Here is a 19,129-nt window from a genome sequence, read left to right as displayed (position 1 = left end):
CTGAAATATTCACTGCTTAAGTGCTGGGTGATCAACTTTAATTCTTTCTTCCTTTCAAAAAATTTAAAATAAACGTTTATTCTTTCTCTTTTTTAATTTCAAATCCTCATATTCAGACACATCAAAAATGAAAATATAGCTTTGCTAGTGGTAGTTCAATCCCCATCGAAAACAAATGCACTTAAAAAAATTAACGGTAAATGTTCTGATTTTAAAGTTCCTTAACGCTCTAAGATGTAGCTTTTTTTCTTCTAAAAAAAATAAGATGTACTTTTTTCCGTGATGATATATAACATAACTATATTAAATTAAACCAATTAACTCTTAGCGAATGAAATTATTCGCTGTCATCACATATATAGAAGAAGAAGAAGAAGAAGAAGAAGAAGAAGAAGAAGAAGAAAAATAAACAAAAAACAAAACCTCCCGATTTTAGCCGCTAATTTAAATTTATTCTTTATATTTGCTTTATCTTGGTGACTTTTACAAGTGATTAAATAGACACCTCTGCCAGTTAATTAAGATAGAAATATAAAACTTCAATCAAAAGAAGAAGAAGAAGAAAAAAAAAAAGAAGATGGATATACAAAACCAACGAGAAGGGAAAAAGTCAGAATGTATATAGCAATTAGGTTATTGAAAATTTATATGAAAGGTTACACTTATTTATTCTTTTGAAAGAGACAACCTCGTGTTAGAAAAAGCAAAATCGTGGAAAAGTCGTTACTTACATGCATTGAAGTTAAGTGTTATAATAATGACATAAAGAACCGTTCTTGCACAACTATGTCAACCAGAAGACATGGTGTGCATGATATCACTAAGAGAAGTTATTTTGAATAATAATGGCTGCCGTTAGGTTGAGATAAAAAAAAAGACCTGTTTTTGTTTTCAGAGTAAACTAAACTCTTTATCTAGTGTTTGGCAAAACTGTTTTTACAAAAACTTCAAAAGCGATTTTAGATTTTGTACAAGAATTGAAAAAGTTAGGATTACTAACTTTTGAAAAAAATGTTTTTAAGTTTACTATACAAATTACTGTAATATCCTCGTACAGGAGACAGATGAGATTTTTTTTTAAGAACATGTTTATTTCAGTCTTTTTACTATAACATATTTATTTTATCAAACGCTAAATCAGCTTTTGTCACCAACAACTGTTTTATAAACAGTTTACCAAACACCTGTCAGTTAAAAAAAACACTTTTTTTTAAAACAAAGCTATGCCAAACGATGCCACAAAACAAGAGGGAGATACAATAATTGAATAAAGATGCTTAAATACCCCTTTGTTGTGTTGTGTAATGTGAAATCCGGAAAACTAGTAGTCGTTGGGCAACATAAAATCACAACCATGTTGTTTCGGTTGAGATGAGGATTCTGGAAATCCTACAACAGATAAAAATAAGACATTGTCACGTGTTAAAAGAACTCAACTACTCATGGCAATACACATTGTCATGTTGCATTAAAAATACCATTGTCGTAAATGTCTAATTGACACCTCCGAAGGTGAGGAGTAGAAACCCTAAGGTCTGCCCAACGTATAAATAAGAATGGTTTTGGATTTGTAAATATTGACTTTGGACTCATGTATAAAGAGATTAAATGCGCAACTCAACGGCTATAACAGTTTTTGGTTAGTTTTAGTATCATCTGTTGTAAACGACAGTCTGGCTAAGTTATAAAGCATGTGTCGTATAGTTATAAAGCATGTGTCGTATTATCTGTTGTAGAGGTTAGAAGAAACATTATTTGATCTGGGAAACACGAGAGAAAAGATTTTCAGTGAGGAAGCTGATTGAACCGAGAGCTAAGGTCAACAACTTGAGAGTGATCTTGAGAGTTGTAATCTCTTAAACTCATCGTTGTCTTGTGAGTCATCGCCGATTAGTGAATTCACTGGACCTAGGTCGTTTTTTGACCGAACCAGAATAAACCAACTGTTCATCTTCTGTCTTTTCAGATTTTGTTGTTGAGCGTGGTGCAAGTATTTTGGTTTGTGGTGTGTGAAAGTTATCGCTTGCTAAGATAATCCGCGTCTAAAGTGTACAAGATTTCTACAGGATTTTATGAAGAATTTTCATTCTGTTTAAAACCAAATCTTTGATGAGGAGGCCAACAAGTTTCTACACTCATTTATCCCTGTTACATCTGCTACTAATATTGCGTATCTGAAATGCCATGTTTAACTTTCTTATGGGCGTGTTCGTATCTTTTGTTTAAAATTATTGATAATTTTCTTAAAATGAACCTGTTTTTGAAATGTAAGAACCAAGCCCTTGATGATTCGAGATTTTTGGTTGTGATGTAATAGAATGCTTTACCAAAATATTCCCATTTCTACAGCGGTGGATTTTGCTTGAAAAATGGGAGAAGGAATTTTTTTTTTTCTACATATTGGTCCGAGACATTATAGATTGTATTATTAATTTTATTTTTCTCAAAAAGTCGAGAAAAAAAAAATCCGTTGGATATATAACCATATTTACACTTTGAGATTGCTATATAACCAACGTTTGATAAATATATGCTAAAAGTGAATTACACTGTTAAATTGATATAGAAACAGACAGCTATGGATAATTATGAGATTAATATCCGTCCGAATGGGATAAGAGCATTCCTGCTATTTTTTAATTGAAGAAATAATTGAAAAATAAAATAGCAAGTACAAAAATAAGTAATAATCCTCAATACAGAGTACTCCACCATTTTATTTCAATGAAATGGTAAAATCAAGAATTTCACGTCATGTGACTATTTACTAAATATTTATTAACGTTGGTTATATAAGAATCTCAAACGTTCAAACTGACTAGTTACCTAATTTTTTTTTTTTTTAAATGGTAATATTACATAGACCGATAATTCAATAATATAACTGGGCATATGCTTACTTTCACAACTGCTATTTTCAATCCTAAATTAACACTACTTGAAAATTGGAATTTTAGCATCTAACGTATACACCACTGAAAATAATAATAATAATAATAATATGTGGCAAAACTTAGGATAGCATCACTGTGAAGTCGCTCTAAGAGAGTTTAAATATGAGATACATTATTAAAATACTTAGATAAATTTACACAAAATATATGGAGGGATGGACCTTGATATGAGTTCCTAAGTTTAAAAAAATTAAGAAACAGAAAGACTATACAAAGTTCCCTCACTCTGGACACACAAAACTTTCACACTCACTGAGGCCCTCCTGTGATTACATTTACAGCCAACACTCTTTACCACCCCATTTATCATATCACCGCAGTTATATACACCATTGAAACTGCAGCTTTATTTCTCAATTCAAGTAAAATCTCTGAACCAATTTCCTCTTATTTTTCTCCAAATGTACAAAATGTATGCTTTAAATTAACCTTGTTTACCTTGAAGTGTTGTAATCCAGGAAAAGAGATATTACTCTCATCCGGGTATGTAAAGGCTCGTCTTTGCTAATCATACAGGTTGAGTTTGAGTCTGAGCTCGAGAGTTTGACTGTGAGCGAGGTTGATGTCTCTGATAATTAGCCTTGGAGTTCCGGATATCCTGATCGAGTTCTGCGTACATCTTCACAGAAGACTCTGCAAAGCTATTCAACTGTCCGAAAAACGACACCAAGCTCGGCCTGAAATGGTCAAACCCCGGAAATAAGTCATCGGAGGCCTCGTCTCTCAACCCATTTACCACTGGATCACTGTTCTTCTCTTGACGAGGTAAGAAACGTGCTGTTTCCGCGGCAAGGCTCTTTACAGAATTGGCTACTTCTTTTGCGGGCAAGCCATCGAATTTTTCGAGCCAAACACCGCAAACGATGTATATTGGAGGACCAAAGTTTCTTAAGGGCGGGCCTCGGATTCTCCGTTTTCTCTTCAAGGATCTGTCTTTGTCCGGGGGAGCACATTTATTGAGCCAGTCATTTATTGCCTGGAGATATGATCGCTGGGCTGCGATCCACTTGATGAAACTCGACCCCAGGGCGCCGAGTTCATTTTCAAGACGGGCCGTGATTTGCCTGTGTGATTCTGATTGCATGGAGATTTTCGTGTTCCCGCTGTGGAATGCGATTGAGATTATGTGAAACTGAAGCTTGTGACATTCGAACATGACTTCCCACATTCGACTTAACCTGCCATTGCCACAGAGAGAAACACAAATTTAAGTGCAACGCAAAGGACCGACAAAAAGAAAAACACCAGGTCTACAACTTGCTCTATTCACTCAGGAACATGATAGGTCCCCTGACTAATAAACAACACAAATAGATACTATTATTGATAATGAACTCGACACTTACACCGAGTAGGCCTAGAATTTGACTAAAGCCCTACAACCTATTTATGATAAAATAAGGAAAGGAATTAACAAAGGAGTTAGCATAAGATTGTTTAATAACCCACGTCACATAATCATAATCTATTTGCAAGGCCAGGAATATAGAAGGGATATGGACAGAAAAGTCTACCTTATGTGGGTCGTTAAGCATTGGCAATTTAGTTAAGCCTTTGTTTTTTGTCAGCATAATCTAAGGGAGGAATTTATTGGCCTTTACTGGTATCATAATTAAAGAGCAAAACAGTAGTAACAAACTTTTAACTATGATTGTATTTTTTTTAGTCCCTACCCTTCGAGAAGTTAAATGCAACAGAGAACTAAGATCTATATTTTTTTTTTAAAAGAAACAAAAGAGAACTATAATCTATAGTACTAGCCAGAATGTTTCTCTAATGTTGTGTCAAGGATCCACAGAGCTTGTGTATATGGTCGGTGATTAAAAAAAAATGCATTACTTTGAGATATATTAAAAGCACCGATAGAATGTGCAGGATCTTGAGTATAGTAAACTAATATTCGGCTAGGAAAGAGGGACTAAATTCAGAGAATATAAATGACAAAATATGTACCCCTCAATCAACTCCTCAAGTTGCGGCTGGAGCTCTTTGTCACGTAATTCCTCAATCCTCTTTGATATCGAATCGATTCTGTGAATCGAAACTATAAGCCTTGAATGTAGATCCTTCACGCCAGAACGGGTTTTATCAATCTTCTGAGAACCTTCCCCGCTTGACTCGAGGTGCCTCAAAATCTTACGTTTAGTATCATAGTGTCCACGGATAATCTCGCTGGCCTGGTTTGAAAAAACTCATGAATCATAAAGATGTATGGCAAGAAAAAGTCTCAAGTCACAGAAGCATCATTGTGGCAACAAAGGTTCAGCCAACTTGAAAGTCAGAAACATATAGAAATAGTGTTCCAATAAACGTTATGAAATTACGTCAGGGAAGAAAGTAATCTTTTCACTTAAGGTTCAAAGTTACTCCACTTAGACAAATTATTGTTGAGCTACTTCTAAATGTTTTCTTGACTATTGCTTAGGAGAACTTGTTCAAGCATCATTTTTATACCTCATTCAAGAAAATTCTGCATGATTCCACTTGTTACAAAGAGCATAAACTTACAACATAAGTACATGACCTTTAATGATACTTCCAGGGTAGATGCAGAATGTTGCTGGCTTCTCATACAACTTGATGATAAAATATATAACGTGAAACAATCTTTGAAGAAAATTTCCAGAATACTGTAAGCCAATATGTTGACCAATGTCTCAAGTAAGGTCAAATATTCAACCTTTTGTTTAACTAAGGAAGTAATAGAACAGACGGCTTTAATGCATATTCTGAAAATGATACTCCTATAAGCTAGATCGAGTGAATAGAAAATTGTCTCATCCATCTTAAAATACCGTTCCAGAAAAGAAAAAGTTGTTGAGATAGGCGACAATGGTTATGGTTTAAGGTAATTAAGTTATGGTGGACGGAAGTACCTTGACTTCATCGTATAGTTTCCTCTCCCATGCAAATAACCGATCCAAAGTCGATGCATGACTTCCTGAGATCATGGCGATATTTTCAAACACATCGTCCGTGAAGTCCTCGATATCGTCTTTTGAGTTTGCATTTAAAGGATTCCTAGACGAAGATGAGCGAGATGATACTGTCCTATGCCAAGTCAAATACTTCTGCTCCGCCTGAGCAGGTTCTGCAACGGTGAAGAGACTAGATTTCATTATTGCGTACAATGGCCAAGAGATTTTATATCTTGCACATGAATTACACTACAGGTCCATTCTTTGTGCCCGGAATTTAAAAATTAGTCTTTATCACTTTTTTCTAGGGATTGGTTATGGGCTATATGATGTAAAGAAAGGGCTTCTTCTGGTTTGGTGGTTGTTTTATTGTTGTTCTCTTTTACCAGGTCAGCGTGTTTGTTTTGCGGTGCGGTCTGGATTTACGCCAAAGAACATACTCACATCCGATGTATATCCACTTCATATATTAATAATACTTCTCTGTTTTTTTATTAATTACACTACAGGTAACTGAGAGAATGAGGTTACCTTCATGGACCTCGCTCTGATCGTCTCCACAAGAGAAGCATGCTTTGAGAAACGTAGATGTTGTCGAACGACCTGATACAATAAAATCTCAGTTTGAGCGACCATTTTCCGAGTATATTGATGGGTTAAAGCTCATGGCTCTATTGGAGACAAGTAAAGTATGAAACTTGAAGCTTTTCTAGAGCGGATAGACTATGACCACGCAAAAAAAAAATGAATATTTTTGAGAGAGAGAGAGGAGAATTACTCTGTTTTCCTGGGATAATTGGACGAAAGTGCAATTTATTTGCTTCAAGCATTCTTGGAACTTCTTTACCACACTCAGAAGCTTTTGTGAACAGAAATTCGATATCTTTCATACTTGCATAAAAGTCTTTCGGAGCAACCTTATTTTCAACGCGACTTTCTTTTACATGTGCTTGATTGGTTTCAGGTGGGACTTTTACTGATTCCGTGGCTCTTACTGGTGATAAACCAGGAGAGTTACTTTTTCCAATGTTCAGTCCCTCAGTTTCTGAAGATTCGCTTCTTGTAGAGGATATCACAGGAGTGCTCTTGTACCTTTTCAATGTCGGAGCTTGTGAAGCTGAAGTTTCTGCTGAAGGAGGCACGGGAGGCACGGCCATTGGAGAGGCTTTATCTTCACCTTGATCGTTCACTCTATTAAAATTTTCAAAACTCCTAACCAGAGAGTCAGTGGCCGGCTCATCAAATTCATCTTCCGAATCCTGAGACTCTTCTTTCCCGAGTAACGAAGCCTTCTCTCCATGATCATCTTCGAGCTCGGGGATTCCTTCCTCTTCTCTCATGCGTCTTATGTCATCCGAATTCTCGTACCCTTGGCTATTACCCTTGGCGTCTTGGAAAGAGAGCTGATCATCAATTGGATGAAAAAGTCCGAAGAAATCCCACGGAGGAGTCCCAGAAGGGAGAGCAGAATCGTCGAACGGAGACTCCTCCGGTCGGCCATTAGAGCGCGGTGTAGTGGTCCGCGGCGTACTAGATGAAGTCACTGTGCCTGTGACGGGTACGGGCGGCTTTTCTTCAACTTTCCTCGAAAAGCTTCCGCCGAATCTCATGTGATTCGTGTGAACCCGACGAGAGCTGGGAGGAGAAGGAGTCGGAGAGAACGTTTCGGTTGACCCTACTCGATGAGACGTTGGAGGCGAAGAGAACGAGAAATGGGTGATCGCCTTCTCCGTCAGAGCAAGAGGCTCGGGTGTTGCCGTGGTGGAAGTGTACAGGGATGACTCGACCGGAATTTCGGGCTCAACGAATTTCCGGAGCGCCACTCCAGTGCTTCTCATCGATTGAATGTACGCTACATGAGCCGTGGCCAAAGAGCACCGACCATCGAGCGCTTTCTTCACAAACTTCCTCCTCTCGCGACACAGTTGCAGAGCTTTATCTTCTTCTATTTTAGAGTTTGATGCTCCCATTTTTTAATGACCCTGCTATTATATAGCCAGCCCTCTTCTTCTTATGCGATTAGGACATAATCTTGGTTCTGAATAAACAAAAACAAATATTTCCAGTAAGTAGACAATTGATGAAGATAGGATCTATGTTTCTTATGCCAGAAACAAATAGAAAACTAGTAATAATATATTTATCGTACTACTCATATGTCTAAATCAACCTCACGGCAGATACTAGAAGCTACAATTTCACTTCAGGTACTTCAAAGTATAGAATTCAAGTTCAGGGGAAGAAAATAAATGCCCATTAGTCCGAGTACATCACGAGATGTTCAAACATTTATTGTAAAGAGACTAAAGTCGAGAAGCATAAATGGGAAAACTTGAAGTGGACCAAGTAACCACTATGGTTTTGGTATCAAATGTTCGACTTGAAATAGACCAAAGAGGATAATATAGAGAATGAACTGAAAACAAATTACATTTCTTCCAATAATAGCAACAAAAACAGGGAACTTCATCAACAGCATCTAAAAGATACAAATACAGATCAAACCAAAAGTAAATAAAAATGAAAAGAAGAAACTTGAGCCTAAGAACAAAAACAGCTCCCACCTGAAGATTAACCAACTACGCTCTCACCGAAAATACCTATTCTGCGAAGCTATGATTTTTCACTCTTCCCCACTCACAAAATTCATACCGCAGCAAAAACAATATTAACCTGTGAATTCTCAATTCTCAACTATAACTCCATCGATTGATCAGCGAGTCAATTTAGGGAGATTCGTCCAGAAAAATCGAAATCATACAGAAGAGAGAAACCGCAAGAAAAATGATATTGTCCTGTGAATTAAGCGCCTTTATTAGCCGGCGAAGCGACGGGAATAGGAAGAACAGAAGGAACAATCTCGATTCCCGATAAAGGAATCAATGAGAACTTGATTCTCGGTTCACAAACAATATACATATTTAGAAAAGAGCTTGAGATTCGCTTACCCCGAGAAAACTTAGGGACGATGATGTAGCTTGGATTTCAGAGAGAGAGAATCACACTACTGTACGAGTTTCAGAGAGGCGTTTAAGAGAGAGAAAGATAGAGACAGCTTATTTTATTATTGTTTCACTTACTAAAGTTCTTTATTTTAATGTTATTGTAAATATTAATATATATATTATTAAGATATTAACAATGGCTGCCTCCATGCAAAAAAAAAAAAAAAAAAAAAGACATCGCTGCGTGGACTGTGGGTCCCAGTTTGTAATCCTCATTCCTCAAGTGGTATCTCTAGAGTCTAGACTCCTATCTCCTATTCTACTCATTCAGTGACGCGTGGCACCACGCGCTATCAGTTTCACGGTGTTACCGTGTTCTTCAACAACACGGATTAATATTAGTTTTAGGGAAGATGGGCTTAATATTTAAATGTAATATAATATACAACGAGTTTTAAACGTCTACGTTTTTGCGAAGTCATTAGTTATGCATGCAATATATTATATTAGAGAAAGGCCTAAAATGACGCTTTCTATATTCAATGCCTGTGTTCGGGATTCTTATTTAGACTGCGTTTGCTTCTTCTTTTTTTTCTTTTTTTTTTTTTTTTTTTAAATAAGTTCAACTGTTTTAGGCCTTTGGTGAAAAATGCTTTCTTTAAAAGTTATAATGAAAAGTCGAAAGAGTGTATTTTTTTTTTTTTAATAAACTTAAGTGTTAAGTAACTTTTAGTTATACGAAAAACACTTACCAAATACTACTTATAAGATGAAAGTATTGGTCCTCCACAAGTTACCCGTTCTCGTTTGACGTATCAATGATTGACATATCCCAAGTGTACCCTTTTAAGATTAAGATGCTGGCCCCCTCTGGCTCAAATATTTAGGGCAAAAATATTTTAATTTTTTTTTTCAGGCCAAATTTTTTTAACCCCCTTTCCTTAAATTCTCTGCCACAATCATTGATCCATAAATTTGTATTAAAATATAACAATTTACCGACGGTCTCGTTTTCATATATTTGTATAATGAGAAATTGACGCAAATACTACCATTTGATAACATTTTTTTTTTTTCATTTTCCACCAAAATTGTCATAAATACTATCATTTTATAACACTTTTTTTTATTTTCCACAAAAATTAAAATTTAGATAAATTTTCTTGTGGGTCAAGTGTTCAAATACTCTTTTACCATTGGCCTTTTTTTTTAATATCTGTTATCGCTCCCTCAATCCTCATCGATCCTAACCTCAAAAATCCAAACCTCAGAAGAAAATGAAACGGCTTTATAAAAAATGGTGGCAAGTCTAAGACTATCCTCTCTAACCTCTCTCTTCTTTCTTTCTGTCTTCCATCCTCCGTCTCCGGTCGTGTTCTCCGGCGAAACCAACAGAGTCCGCAATTCTTTAGCAGAGTATCATTAGCTCTAAGCATCAAGGCTGAGACTGAGAGCCTCGTCGATTCGGGGCAGAGGATCTGAGTTCAAGACAGTTTTGTCACGCCTCGCTCGAAGAATTTTAGCGCGTGGCACCTCGACGTCATCGACACCGCCGAGCTCGCCGATTATGAGAGAGAAAGACAGCGAGAAAGATGAGAAATAAGGCGATATAGAGTGATACAACGAGAGACATGAATTGTCTGGCGTTGATCAAGGATTCCGCTGAGAGATTCAAAGGAAAGAAAGTAAAAGAGTTCGTTGAAGAAAGATTCCAGCGTGATTCAATGAAGGAGAGGAAGAAATCAGGCTGTCGGTGTTCATTTTTATCTCGAGGTAATGACCAACTCGAATCCTTCTATTATTTGGTTCGACTTTTGAGATCAAAATTAGGGGGTTTTTTATTTCTAGGGTTTCAAACAAAAATCTGATTTGGGATACTGAAGTTGCTTTGTTTGATTGAGCTTGTTGGTGAATTTTCCACTCGTAAAAGTGCTTGGTCCGAAAAGTTTATTGTAAAACTGTAGTCTCGTTCATGTTCTTGAGCTATTAATGGATTATGATTCGGAGGCTATTGAAGATTTTTTTTGCTCGAAGAGGCTATTGAAGTTGTGCTTGAACGTTTCGGTTTGTTGAAATGGAATTAGAAAATTAGGTTGATCATGAAAATGTGAGATAATATAAATTACAACTACAACATATGCTAGTATGCGCTATATTTCAGTGGTTTATTGATAATGTCTAATGTTTTTTTTTCTATCTAATATTATTGGTGTAGCATGTAATTAGGAAACCTTTGGAATTTTGATTGTATGATAATATTCTAAATCTATTTTTATATAGTATGAAACATTGAGTATTACCTGTTAGATAATTCTTCAAAATGGAAGACTTCGAGGCTTGAATCACGCATAGGAACGCTTTCCTTATAGTATTTCGAGTACCCCCAAAGTGTCTTAAGGTTTCTGTACAAGAATACCGCAGGATACGACAAGCCTAATTCGGACTGCACCAAGACAGAGTGAAAATCCGAAAATAAGCAAGAACTGTGTTTCTGGATAAGTGTTTCGGGAAAAGAGAAAGTTGGTTCGGAAACCCTGTGTTGATTACTGAATCCGAAGTCGGATTATATAATCAATCGTACCTGTTTGCGAAGAGGTTCGACGAACAGACGCACTGTTTCGGTCGAACTAACAGTCTTCGCGAACAGACGTACTGTTTCGGTCGAACTACGGTTATAGTCTCAAACGACACGACCGTTGGCCAAACGATAGTTCATTTCGAAGAGACGTGACCGTTAGTTCGAACGGTAACAAAAATAACTACTAAATGAGGAGACGCGACCGTTGGCGAGAATTGTTGCGAGAAACCCGCGGATCGTACCGTTTCGCCTAGAGGTCGAGCTCACCTGGGTCGAGCTCACCAGGGTCGAGCTCACCTGGGGTTGAGCTCACCTAGGTCGAGCTCGCCTGGAGGTCGAGCTCGTCCTGTCGAGCAGAAATGACTTTGTCACTTCGTCCAGTCGACCTCGCCCAGTCGAGCTGAAATGATTTCGTCACTTTCTCATTTACATTAGTATTTTGTTCCATGTGGGACTCTTTCCCACACATACACTCACTTTCTCAATCAACAACACACTATTTTGTCTTTTAGTGAACAAATTAAATTGAGCTAATTAAAAGACCTATTTAATTTTACTCAATTTCTAACAATCCCCCACTTGTTCAGAAAAGGCAAAATAGAATCCAGAAAAGAAATAAAAAGTGTTAGTACAGATAAGTATCTTTCGATTTGAACTTATCCTTAGTTTAAGTAAGACAAGACTTTATCGGAAATTAGGTAGCCAGGCTTTGAACCTTTTTTCTTTGTGATAAAATCGGTGTTACTCAATGTTGTGTGGGATTTCTCCCCATCCAAAAAACATCAAGGCCCAACTCAACCAAGGGTGCATGGCGACCCCAGCCCAAAGAGTAGAGCCCGAGATTAAGACAAGTCGAGCTCACCACTCAGGGGACCTCGACCTCCAGGCGAGCTCGACCTCGGCCTCCAGGCGAGCTCGACCTCGGCCTCATAAGCTCGACCTCGGCCTCATGAGCTCAACCTCGGCCTCAGCTCGACATCGGCCTCATGAGCTCGACCTCGGCCTCAGCTCGACCTCGGCCTCATGAGTTCGGCCTCGGCCTCAGCTCGACCTCGGCCTCATGAGTTCGGCCTCGGCCTCAGCTCGACCTCGGCCTCATGAGCTCGACCTCGGCCTCAGCTCGACCTCGGCCTCATGAGTTCGGCCTCGGCCTCAGCTCGACCTCGGCCTCATGAGTTCGGCCTCGGCCTCAGCTCAACCTCGGCCTCATGAGCTCGACCTCGGCCTCATCTCGACCTCGGCCTCGTGAGCTCGACCTCGGCCTCAGCTCGACCTCGGCCTCATGACATCGGCTTCGGCCTCGGCCTCAGCCCGACCTCGGCCCCATGAGTTCGGCCTCGGCCTCAGCTCGACCTCGGCCTCGTGAGCTCGACCTCGGCCTCAGCTCGACCTCCAGGCAGGCTCGACCCCCAGGCGAGCTCGACCCCCAGGCAGGGTCGACCTCCAGACGAGCTCGACCTCCAGACAGACTCGACCTCCAGGAGTAAGTCCAACCCTAAAAATTGTGAAGGCAATCTCAGCCCTGGTAAAACTAACAAAACCTGAGGATCCTTCCGGTAAAGCTCACAAAACCAGAGGATCCCTCCGGTAAAGCTCTCAAAACCTGAGGATCCTTCCGGTAAAGCTCACAAAACCTGAGGATTCTTCCGGTAAAGCTCTCAAAACCTGAGGATCCTTCCGGTAAAGCTCACAAAACCTGAGGATCCTTCCGGTAAAGCTCACAACACCAGAGGATCCCTCCGGTAATGCTCACAAAACCGGAGGATCCCTCCGACCAAGTTTCCATAACTTTTCACATTCAAAATCCTATAAATACCTCCATTTTTCCCATTTGGAGGTAAGTTTTGGCTCACACTTACAAAACCTCAACTTCTCTCTCTAGAACTAAAAAGACGATACCTAGACTAATGTTGAGCGTCAGAGTGCCCGCCGGAGAAAGCCCCTCCGCGGTCCGTTAGCTCACTCTCTTCTCTTTCCTCAGGTGACGAGTCGTTGGAAATTCTTTTCCGGCACGGCAGAGGAATAAGTGTTGGGACAACTTCCCCGTTCGACCACCGCGCGGTCATAGGGTCCGGCCCTAGACCGAACCGCGGACCGGTTTTCGTGTTGATCCATTTTCAGGCATTAACATTTTGGCGCTAGAAGGAGGGGGACTCGAAAACAACCACGAGCTCCCCACCGGCGAATCCACCTCCCACAAGACTTCTCCCACGGGTTCACCACCTTAGGTACCGAAGAACGTGGTCGGGAACCCCTCTTCGAGATGGCCAACCGCGTGACCGTCTCCGAAAATGCAGCCCCCCGCCCCGCGGGGAGCGTCGCGATGAACACTCGGGCTAAAGTCCAGGCCCGCCAAAACCGGGCTCACAACGCCCCCCAGGCGAGCGTGACCTCCGACCTCGTCCAAGATGAGAGGGACGCGCGGATGACGCGCTTGGAAGATAACATTTTCAGGCTGACTGGCGCGTTGGCCAGGATCGGGGGGTACGAGCCCGCCCTGGAAGGAATCTTCGGGGGATGGGATCAGTTGGAGGCCCCGCCAGAACGTGAAGGGCGCGACCCCAGGCCGGACGAAGGCGGGGACACCCCGGACCCCAGCTCCCGGGGAGCCGACCACGGACGCACCCAGCGCGCGCCGCGTCGTCCCGAGGTGCCGACGAGGCGCCTTCACGAAAACCCGCTTCCCCAAGACTCGCGCGCACACACCGACACGTCCCGGCGGTCGGCCTTCGCTCGTCTCGGTGGCGGGGAAGAAGTGGCGGACAGCGGAGACTCGCGCAGGTTCCACCCGCCCCGCCGCGTCAACACTGCAGGGCAGGCAGGTAGGAATGAAGATCTCAGGCACCACCTCAACCGCCAATGGGAGATCCCACGACGCCTATCTCCCCCGAGAAGAGCAGAGTCTGCCAACACCGTAGGAGCCCCCCTGGAAAACCCACTCCCTCGCCAGGACGTGCAAGCAAACCAGGCAGCCAGGGACGCTGGGCGGGTGACCATGCCACCCCCCGCGGCGGCGCTACCGGCCCCCGACACGGAGTTGATGAATCTTGTACAAAGGCTACAAAGGGAGATACGGGAGCTCCGGGCGACGCAGAATTCAAACCCCGCAATACGCAACATGGTCAAAGGCACAGCCTCGCCCTTCGCCGCCCACTTACTCACAGAGGAGGTTGTCGGCGATCTCCGGTTCCCCCCGACCCTCATTTACGACGGAAGCAGTGACCCCGTCTTTCACCTGGTGCAGTACCAGACGACCATGCAGATCCGGAGGCAAACCCCGGCCGCCATGTGCCGGGCATTCTGCCTTACCCTCGCAGGTCCAGCATTCGAATGGTACCAAAAGCTGACCAAATGAGCGATAGGATCGTTCGGGGAGTTAAAGGAACGTTTCATCACCCGTTTCGCAAGCTCGCTGGTGCAAAAAAAGGAGAAGTCGTACCTGTGGTCTATCAAACAAAGGAACGGCGAGTCCCTCCAAAGGTACCTGAGCAGGTTCACGGAGGAGGCAAACAAAGTGAGCGATTACACCGACAATGACGCAATCATCGCCCTGATCGACGAGCTCAAGATGGGCAAATTCCTAAAATCGCTCGTTGGCAAGAGACCGACGACCATGACCGAGCTCATGACGCGGGCGGCCAAACACATCTCGGTCGAGGAGTACCTCGAAGGCCGGAAGGCGTCAGAACGAAGCACCCGGAAAAGGGACGAAGAAGACCGCGAGGGCGAAGATGCGCGGAGAAAAAGAAATCGGGGACACCCGACCGCGATCACCGGCGTCCGCCCGCCCCGCGACACGAGGCCGAGGCTGGTCGATCGCTTCCGGAAGGATGCAGGCTTCACCCCGCTGTCGACCACGCCAGAAATAATTCCGAGTCTCCACGGAGACAAGTTCACCGAACCAGCACCGATGAAGATTCACCCCACCCAACGCAACAGGAGCAAGTATTGTGATTTTCACAAGGATCACGGGCACGTCACGTCCGAGTGTATCCAGTTGAGAAGGCAGATCGAAGACCTCATCCAGGGAGGTCAGCTTAAAGAATTTGTCCTATAGATGGTGGCGGCCAAAGGAGCCTCGTCCAGCCGGCGACCCCAAGCCGCTGATCAGCGACAACTCGAAGGCATGAGGGTCACCTCCGATTGCAACAATGATCGGGGAAAGGCAGCAGCCACCCCGCTCAACATCGTGACGACCATCATGGGTGGACCAGCAACAGGCGACTCCGTCAGGGGACGCAAGCTATACGCGCGAGCGTTGGAGGGAGACGGGATGTTGCACCAGGTCAACCTGGCGGGCCATTTCGCCCCACCGCTGACCGTGCCTTGCAAACTCATATACTTCACTGACGAGGAGGCAAGGAAAATAGCCCACCCCCACAACGACACGATCATCGTCAAAACCCAGATAGCCAACAACATAGTGAAGAGAGTTCTCATCGACAATGGGAGTTCGGCAGACATAATATACAAAGCGGCTCTCGACCGCATGAACCTGGGGAAAATTTCTCCCATCCACGTAAAGACACCATTGTTCAGTTTCACAGGGGAACGCGTCTTCACCGAAGGGTCCATCGAATTGCCAACGACATTCGGGATGGAAGGGGGAGCGCAGGTCACCCAAATGGTTAACTACATGATAGTCGACCAACCCTCGGCATACAACGTCATCATCGGGAGACCGGCCCTCAACCAGCTCCGTGCCGTCACCTCCACGTTCTACTTACTCGTGAAGTTCCCTACCCCCGACGGGGTTGGCATAATGCAGGGAAGCCAGACTGACTCTAGGGCGTGTTACGTCCAAGGCACCCGAAAGGACACGATCGACATGACGATCGGAACCATATATCAGATCGAGAACGACTACCCGTGCGAGGTCGGGGACGCACAGATGTTCAGCGAGCTCGACCCACGAGAGGAACCGCGCATGAAGGCGGTGGAGGCCTCTTCGGACATGACTCCGGTTGTGTTAGACGAACGGAAACCTGAGCAAACGGTCATGATCGGCGCCCACCTGCCCGTGATGATGAAGACTCATCTAGCCTCTTTCCAACAGGAATATAAAGATGTCTTCGCATGGATCCATGCGGACATGCCCGGCATCGACCCCGAGATCATAGTCCACCGACTCAACATCCTCAAGGGAAAAACGGCTAAGGTCCAAAGAAGGAGAACGTTCAACGCCGAACGATACCTCGCCATTAACGAGGAGGTCGACAAACTAATCGCCGCACAGTTCATCCGCGAAGTCGAGTATCCTGATTGGGTCTCCAACATGGTTATGATCAAGAAAGCAAACGGTAAGTGGCGGATATGCATCGACTACTCCGACCTCAATGCCGCTTGCCCAAAGGACTGCTTCCCTCTCCTGAGGATCGACCAGCTGGTTGACGCCACGGCTGGACATGAACTCATGAGCTTCATGGACGCCTACTCGGGATACAATCAGATTCGCATGCATGAACCGGACCAAATCAACACGGCATTCACGACCGACCGGGGATTGTACTGCTACAAAGTCATGCCCTTCGGGCTCAAAAAACCTTTAGGTGCGACATTTGAGGCATTGGGTGCGACATTCGTCGCACCGGATAACGTATTTTGTCTTAGTGAAAACGCCGGCGCCACGTACCAACGCTTGGTGAACCGCATGTTCATGAAACAGATAGGCAGGACCATGGAAGTTTATGTCGACGACATGCTCGTCAAAAGTCTCAAGGTCCCCGACCACGTGCAAGACTTGAAGGAGATGGTTACACTCCTTCGCAGGTACAAGATGAAGCTCAACCCCTCAAAGTGCGCATTCGGGGTCGAGTCAGGGAAATTCTTAGGTTTCATGGTCAACCAGCGAGGGATCGAAGCGAACCCCGAGAAAATTCAAGCACTGCTCGAAATGAAGAGCCCGCAAAGAGTCAAGGAAGTCCAGAGCCTGACCGGGCGTGTCGCCGCTTTGAGTCGCTTCGTATCCAAGGCGACAGACAGGTGTCAACCTTTCTTCCATGCTCTAAAGGGTGGGAAAAACTTTGTGTGGGATGAGAAGTGCGAAGCAGCGTTCCAAGAACTAAAAACCTACTTCGGCTCACCGCCTCTTCTCTCGAAACCAAAGGACAACGAGACACTTTACCTCTACCTATCCGTTTCGGGCAGGGCGGTCAGCGCCGCTCTGGTTCGGGAAGAAGATAAAATCCAACGACCCATCTACTACGTAAGCAAGGCGCTCTTGGACGCCGAGACCAGGTACCCGGAGATTGAAAAGCTCGCCCTCGCCTTGACCACCGCCGCCAGGAAGCTTCGTCCATACTTCCAGGCACACCAGGTCGTACTACGGACGGAGCACCCCATCAGGAAGGCCCTACAAAAAGGGACGTCCTCCAGGATGGCCATCTGGTCCCAAGAGTAGGGCGAATACGGTGTGGAATTTCAACCCAGGGTCGCCATCAAGGGCCAGGCGGTGGCCGACTTCATCGCAGAATTCACATATGACATAGAGACACAACAGGCAGAAGGAGAACCAAAGGAGAACCCCCCAACTCCGAAGAGAAAGGCCGCTCCCGGCGGGCCGGTGTGGGATATGCACGTCGACGGGGCATCCAACTCCCATGGCTCAGGGGCGGGAGTGGTACTCACCAACCCACACGACGAAAAGCTCAAGTATGCCCTCCGGTTCGGCTTCAAGGCTTCGAACAACGAAGCCGAGTATGAGGCTCTCCTCACGGGACTCGAGATCGCCAGGAAGCTTGGCGTGGACAACCTTAAGATACACTGTGACTCCCAGCTCATCACGAAGCAGGTCGAAGAAGAGTATCAAGCTAAGGAAGCAAACATGATCGCCTATCTAGCCGAGGCCCGTCGCCGCCTAGAGGTGTTTGCGTGGTACGAGATCATGCAGGTTCCGAGAAGCTCGAACGCCGAAGCTGACGCGCTGGCCCGGATGGCCTCTGGGGCAGGCGACGAGGAATTGGGGAAGGTCCCCGTCGAGGTGCTCGCCTGCCCGTCGGTGGAGAAGGCGGAGGTCCTCGCCATTGCCGCTGAAGGTGAACCAACCTGGACGACACCCTTGGTGAAATACTTGCGCCATGGCGGGTTACCCGCCGACCACGCGGAAGCAAAGCGGCTCAAGTACCGAGCATCCAGGTACACCTTGCAGGGCGACACACTTTACAAAAAGGGATTCTCGCAACCGCTCCTCCGATGCCTAGAGAGCGACGAAGCCACCTTTGTTCTTAGGGAGATCCACGAGGGGATATGCGGGAACCACTCGGCGGGACAGTCGCTAGCGCTCAAGGCCCTTAAGCAAGGGTACTTCTGGCCTACGCTCAAGAAAGATGCACACGACCTGGCTCGGAAGTGCGACAAGTGCCAGCGGTTTGCCCATGTCCCGCATCAACCCCCGGCCCCATTGTGTCCGGTCCTGATCTCGTGACCCTTCGCGAAGTGGGGGATCGACCTGATTGGAAAACTGCCAAAAGCACCTGGGGGGCGAGAGTACGCGATCGTTGCCATCGACTATTTCACGAAGTGGGTCAAAGCAGAACCCTTGGGTCCCATTACGGAGGGCAACACCACGAACTTTATATGGAGGAACATAATATGTCGCCACGGGATACCTGCGTCCATAGTCATAGACAATGGGAGGCAGTTCGACAACGACAAGCTCCGTCACCTATGCGAGGAACTAGGGATCAGCAAGACATTCTCGTCTCCCAGACACCCCCAGGCGAACGGTCAAGTCGA

General features: G+C 44.4%; 2 protein-coding genes across 5 annotated transcripts; one reads left to right on the top strand and one right to left on the bottom strand.

Moving 5' to 3' along the window:
* Window positions 1–2,961: 2,961 nt before the first annotated feature.
* Window positions 2,962–8,950, bottom strand: LOC149381025 (bZIP transcription factor (DUF630 and DUF632)). 4 transcript variants are annotated; one of them, XM_089630692.1, is made up of 7 exons: window positions 8,821–8,950; window positions 8,437–8,667; window positions 6,651–7,910; window positions 6,404–6,481; window positions 5,831–6,045; window positions 4,908–5,131; window positions 2,962–4,132 (listed from the first exon to the last, which is right to left on the bottom strand). In XM_089630692.1, exons 3-7 carry the CDS (start codon window positions 7,840–7,842, stop codon window positions 3,463–3,465), a joined length of 2,379 nt encoding a protein of 792 aa, XP_089486818.1. In that variant the 5' UTR covers window positions 7,843–7,910; window positions 8,437–8,667; window positions 8,821–8,950; the 3' UTR covers window positions 2,962–3,462. The 4 variants fall into 4 exon arrangements, with proteins under 4 accessions (XP_089486818.1, XP_089486817.1, XP_089486816.1 ...); XM_089630691.1 differs by having other exon boundaries at window positions 8,546–8,667; XM_089630690.1 differs by lacking the exon at window positions 8,437–8,667 and having other exon boundaries at window positions 8,821–8,944.
* A 6,502-nt stretch (window positions 8,951–15,452) lies between these two features.
* Window positions 15,453–18,818, top strand: LOC149381024 (uncharacterized). The gene is made up of 3 exons (XM_089601270.1): window positions 15,453–16,958; window positions 17,061–17,782; window positions 17,825–18,818. The coding sequence occupies exons 1-3, from the start codon at window positions 15,453–15,455 to the stop codon at window positions 18,816–18,818; spliced, it is 3,222 nt and encodes a 1,073-aa protein (XP_089457396.1).
* Window positions 18,819–19,129: the final 311 nt, after the last annotated feature.

Source organism: Urtica dioica, chromosome 11 (genome assembly GCF_054948205.1).
Source record: "Urtica dioica subsp. dioica isolate 48M chromosome 11, U.dioica_male_clone48M_v1_H2, whole genome shotgun sequence".
In the NCBI taxonomy this organism is placed as follows: Eukaryota; Viridiplantae; Streptophyta; class Magnoliopsida; order Rosales; family Urticaceae; genus Urtica; species Urtica dioica.
This window is presented reverse-complemented; position numbering and strand designations above follow the sequence as displayed.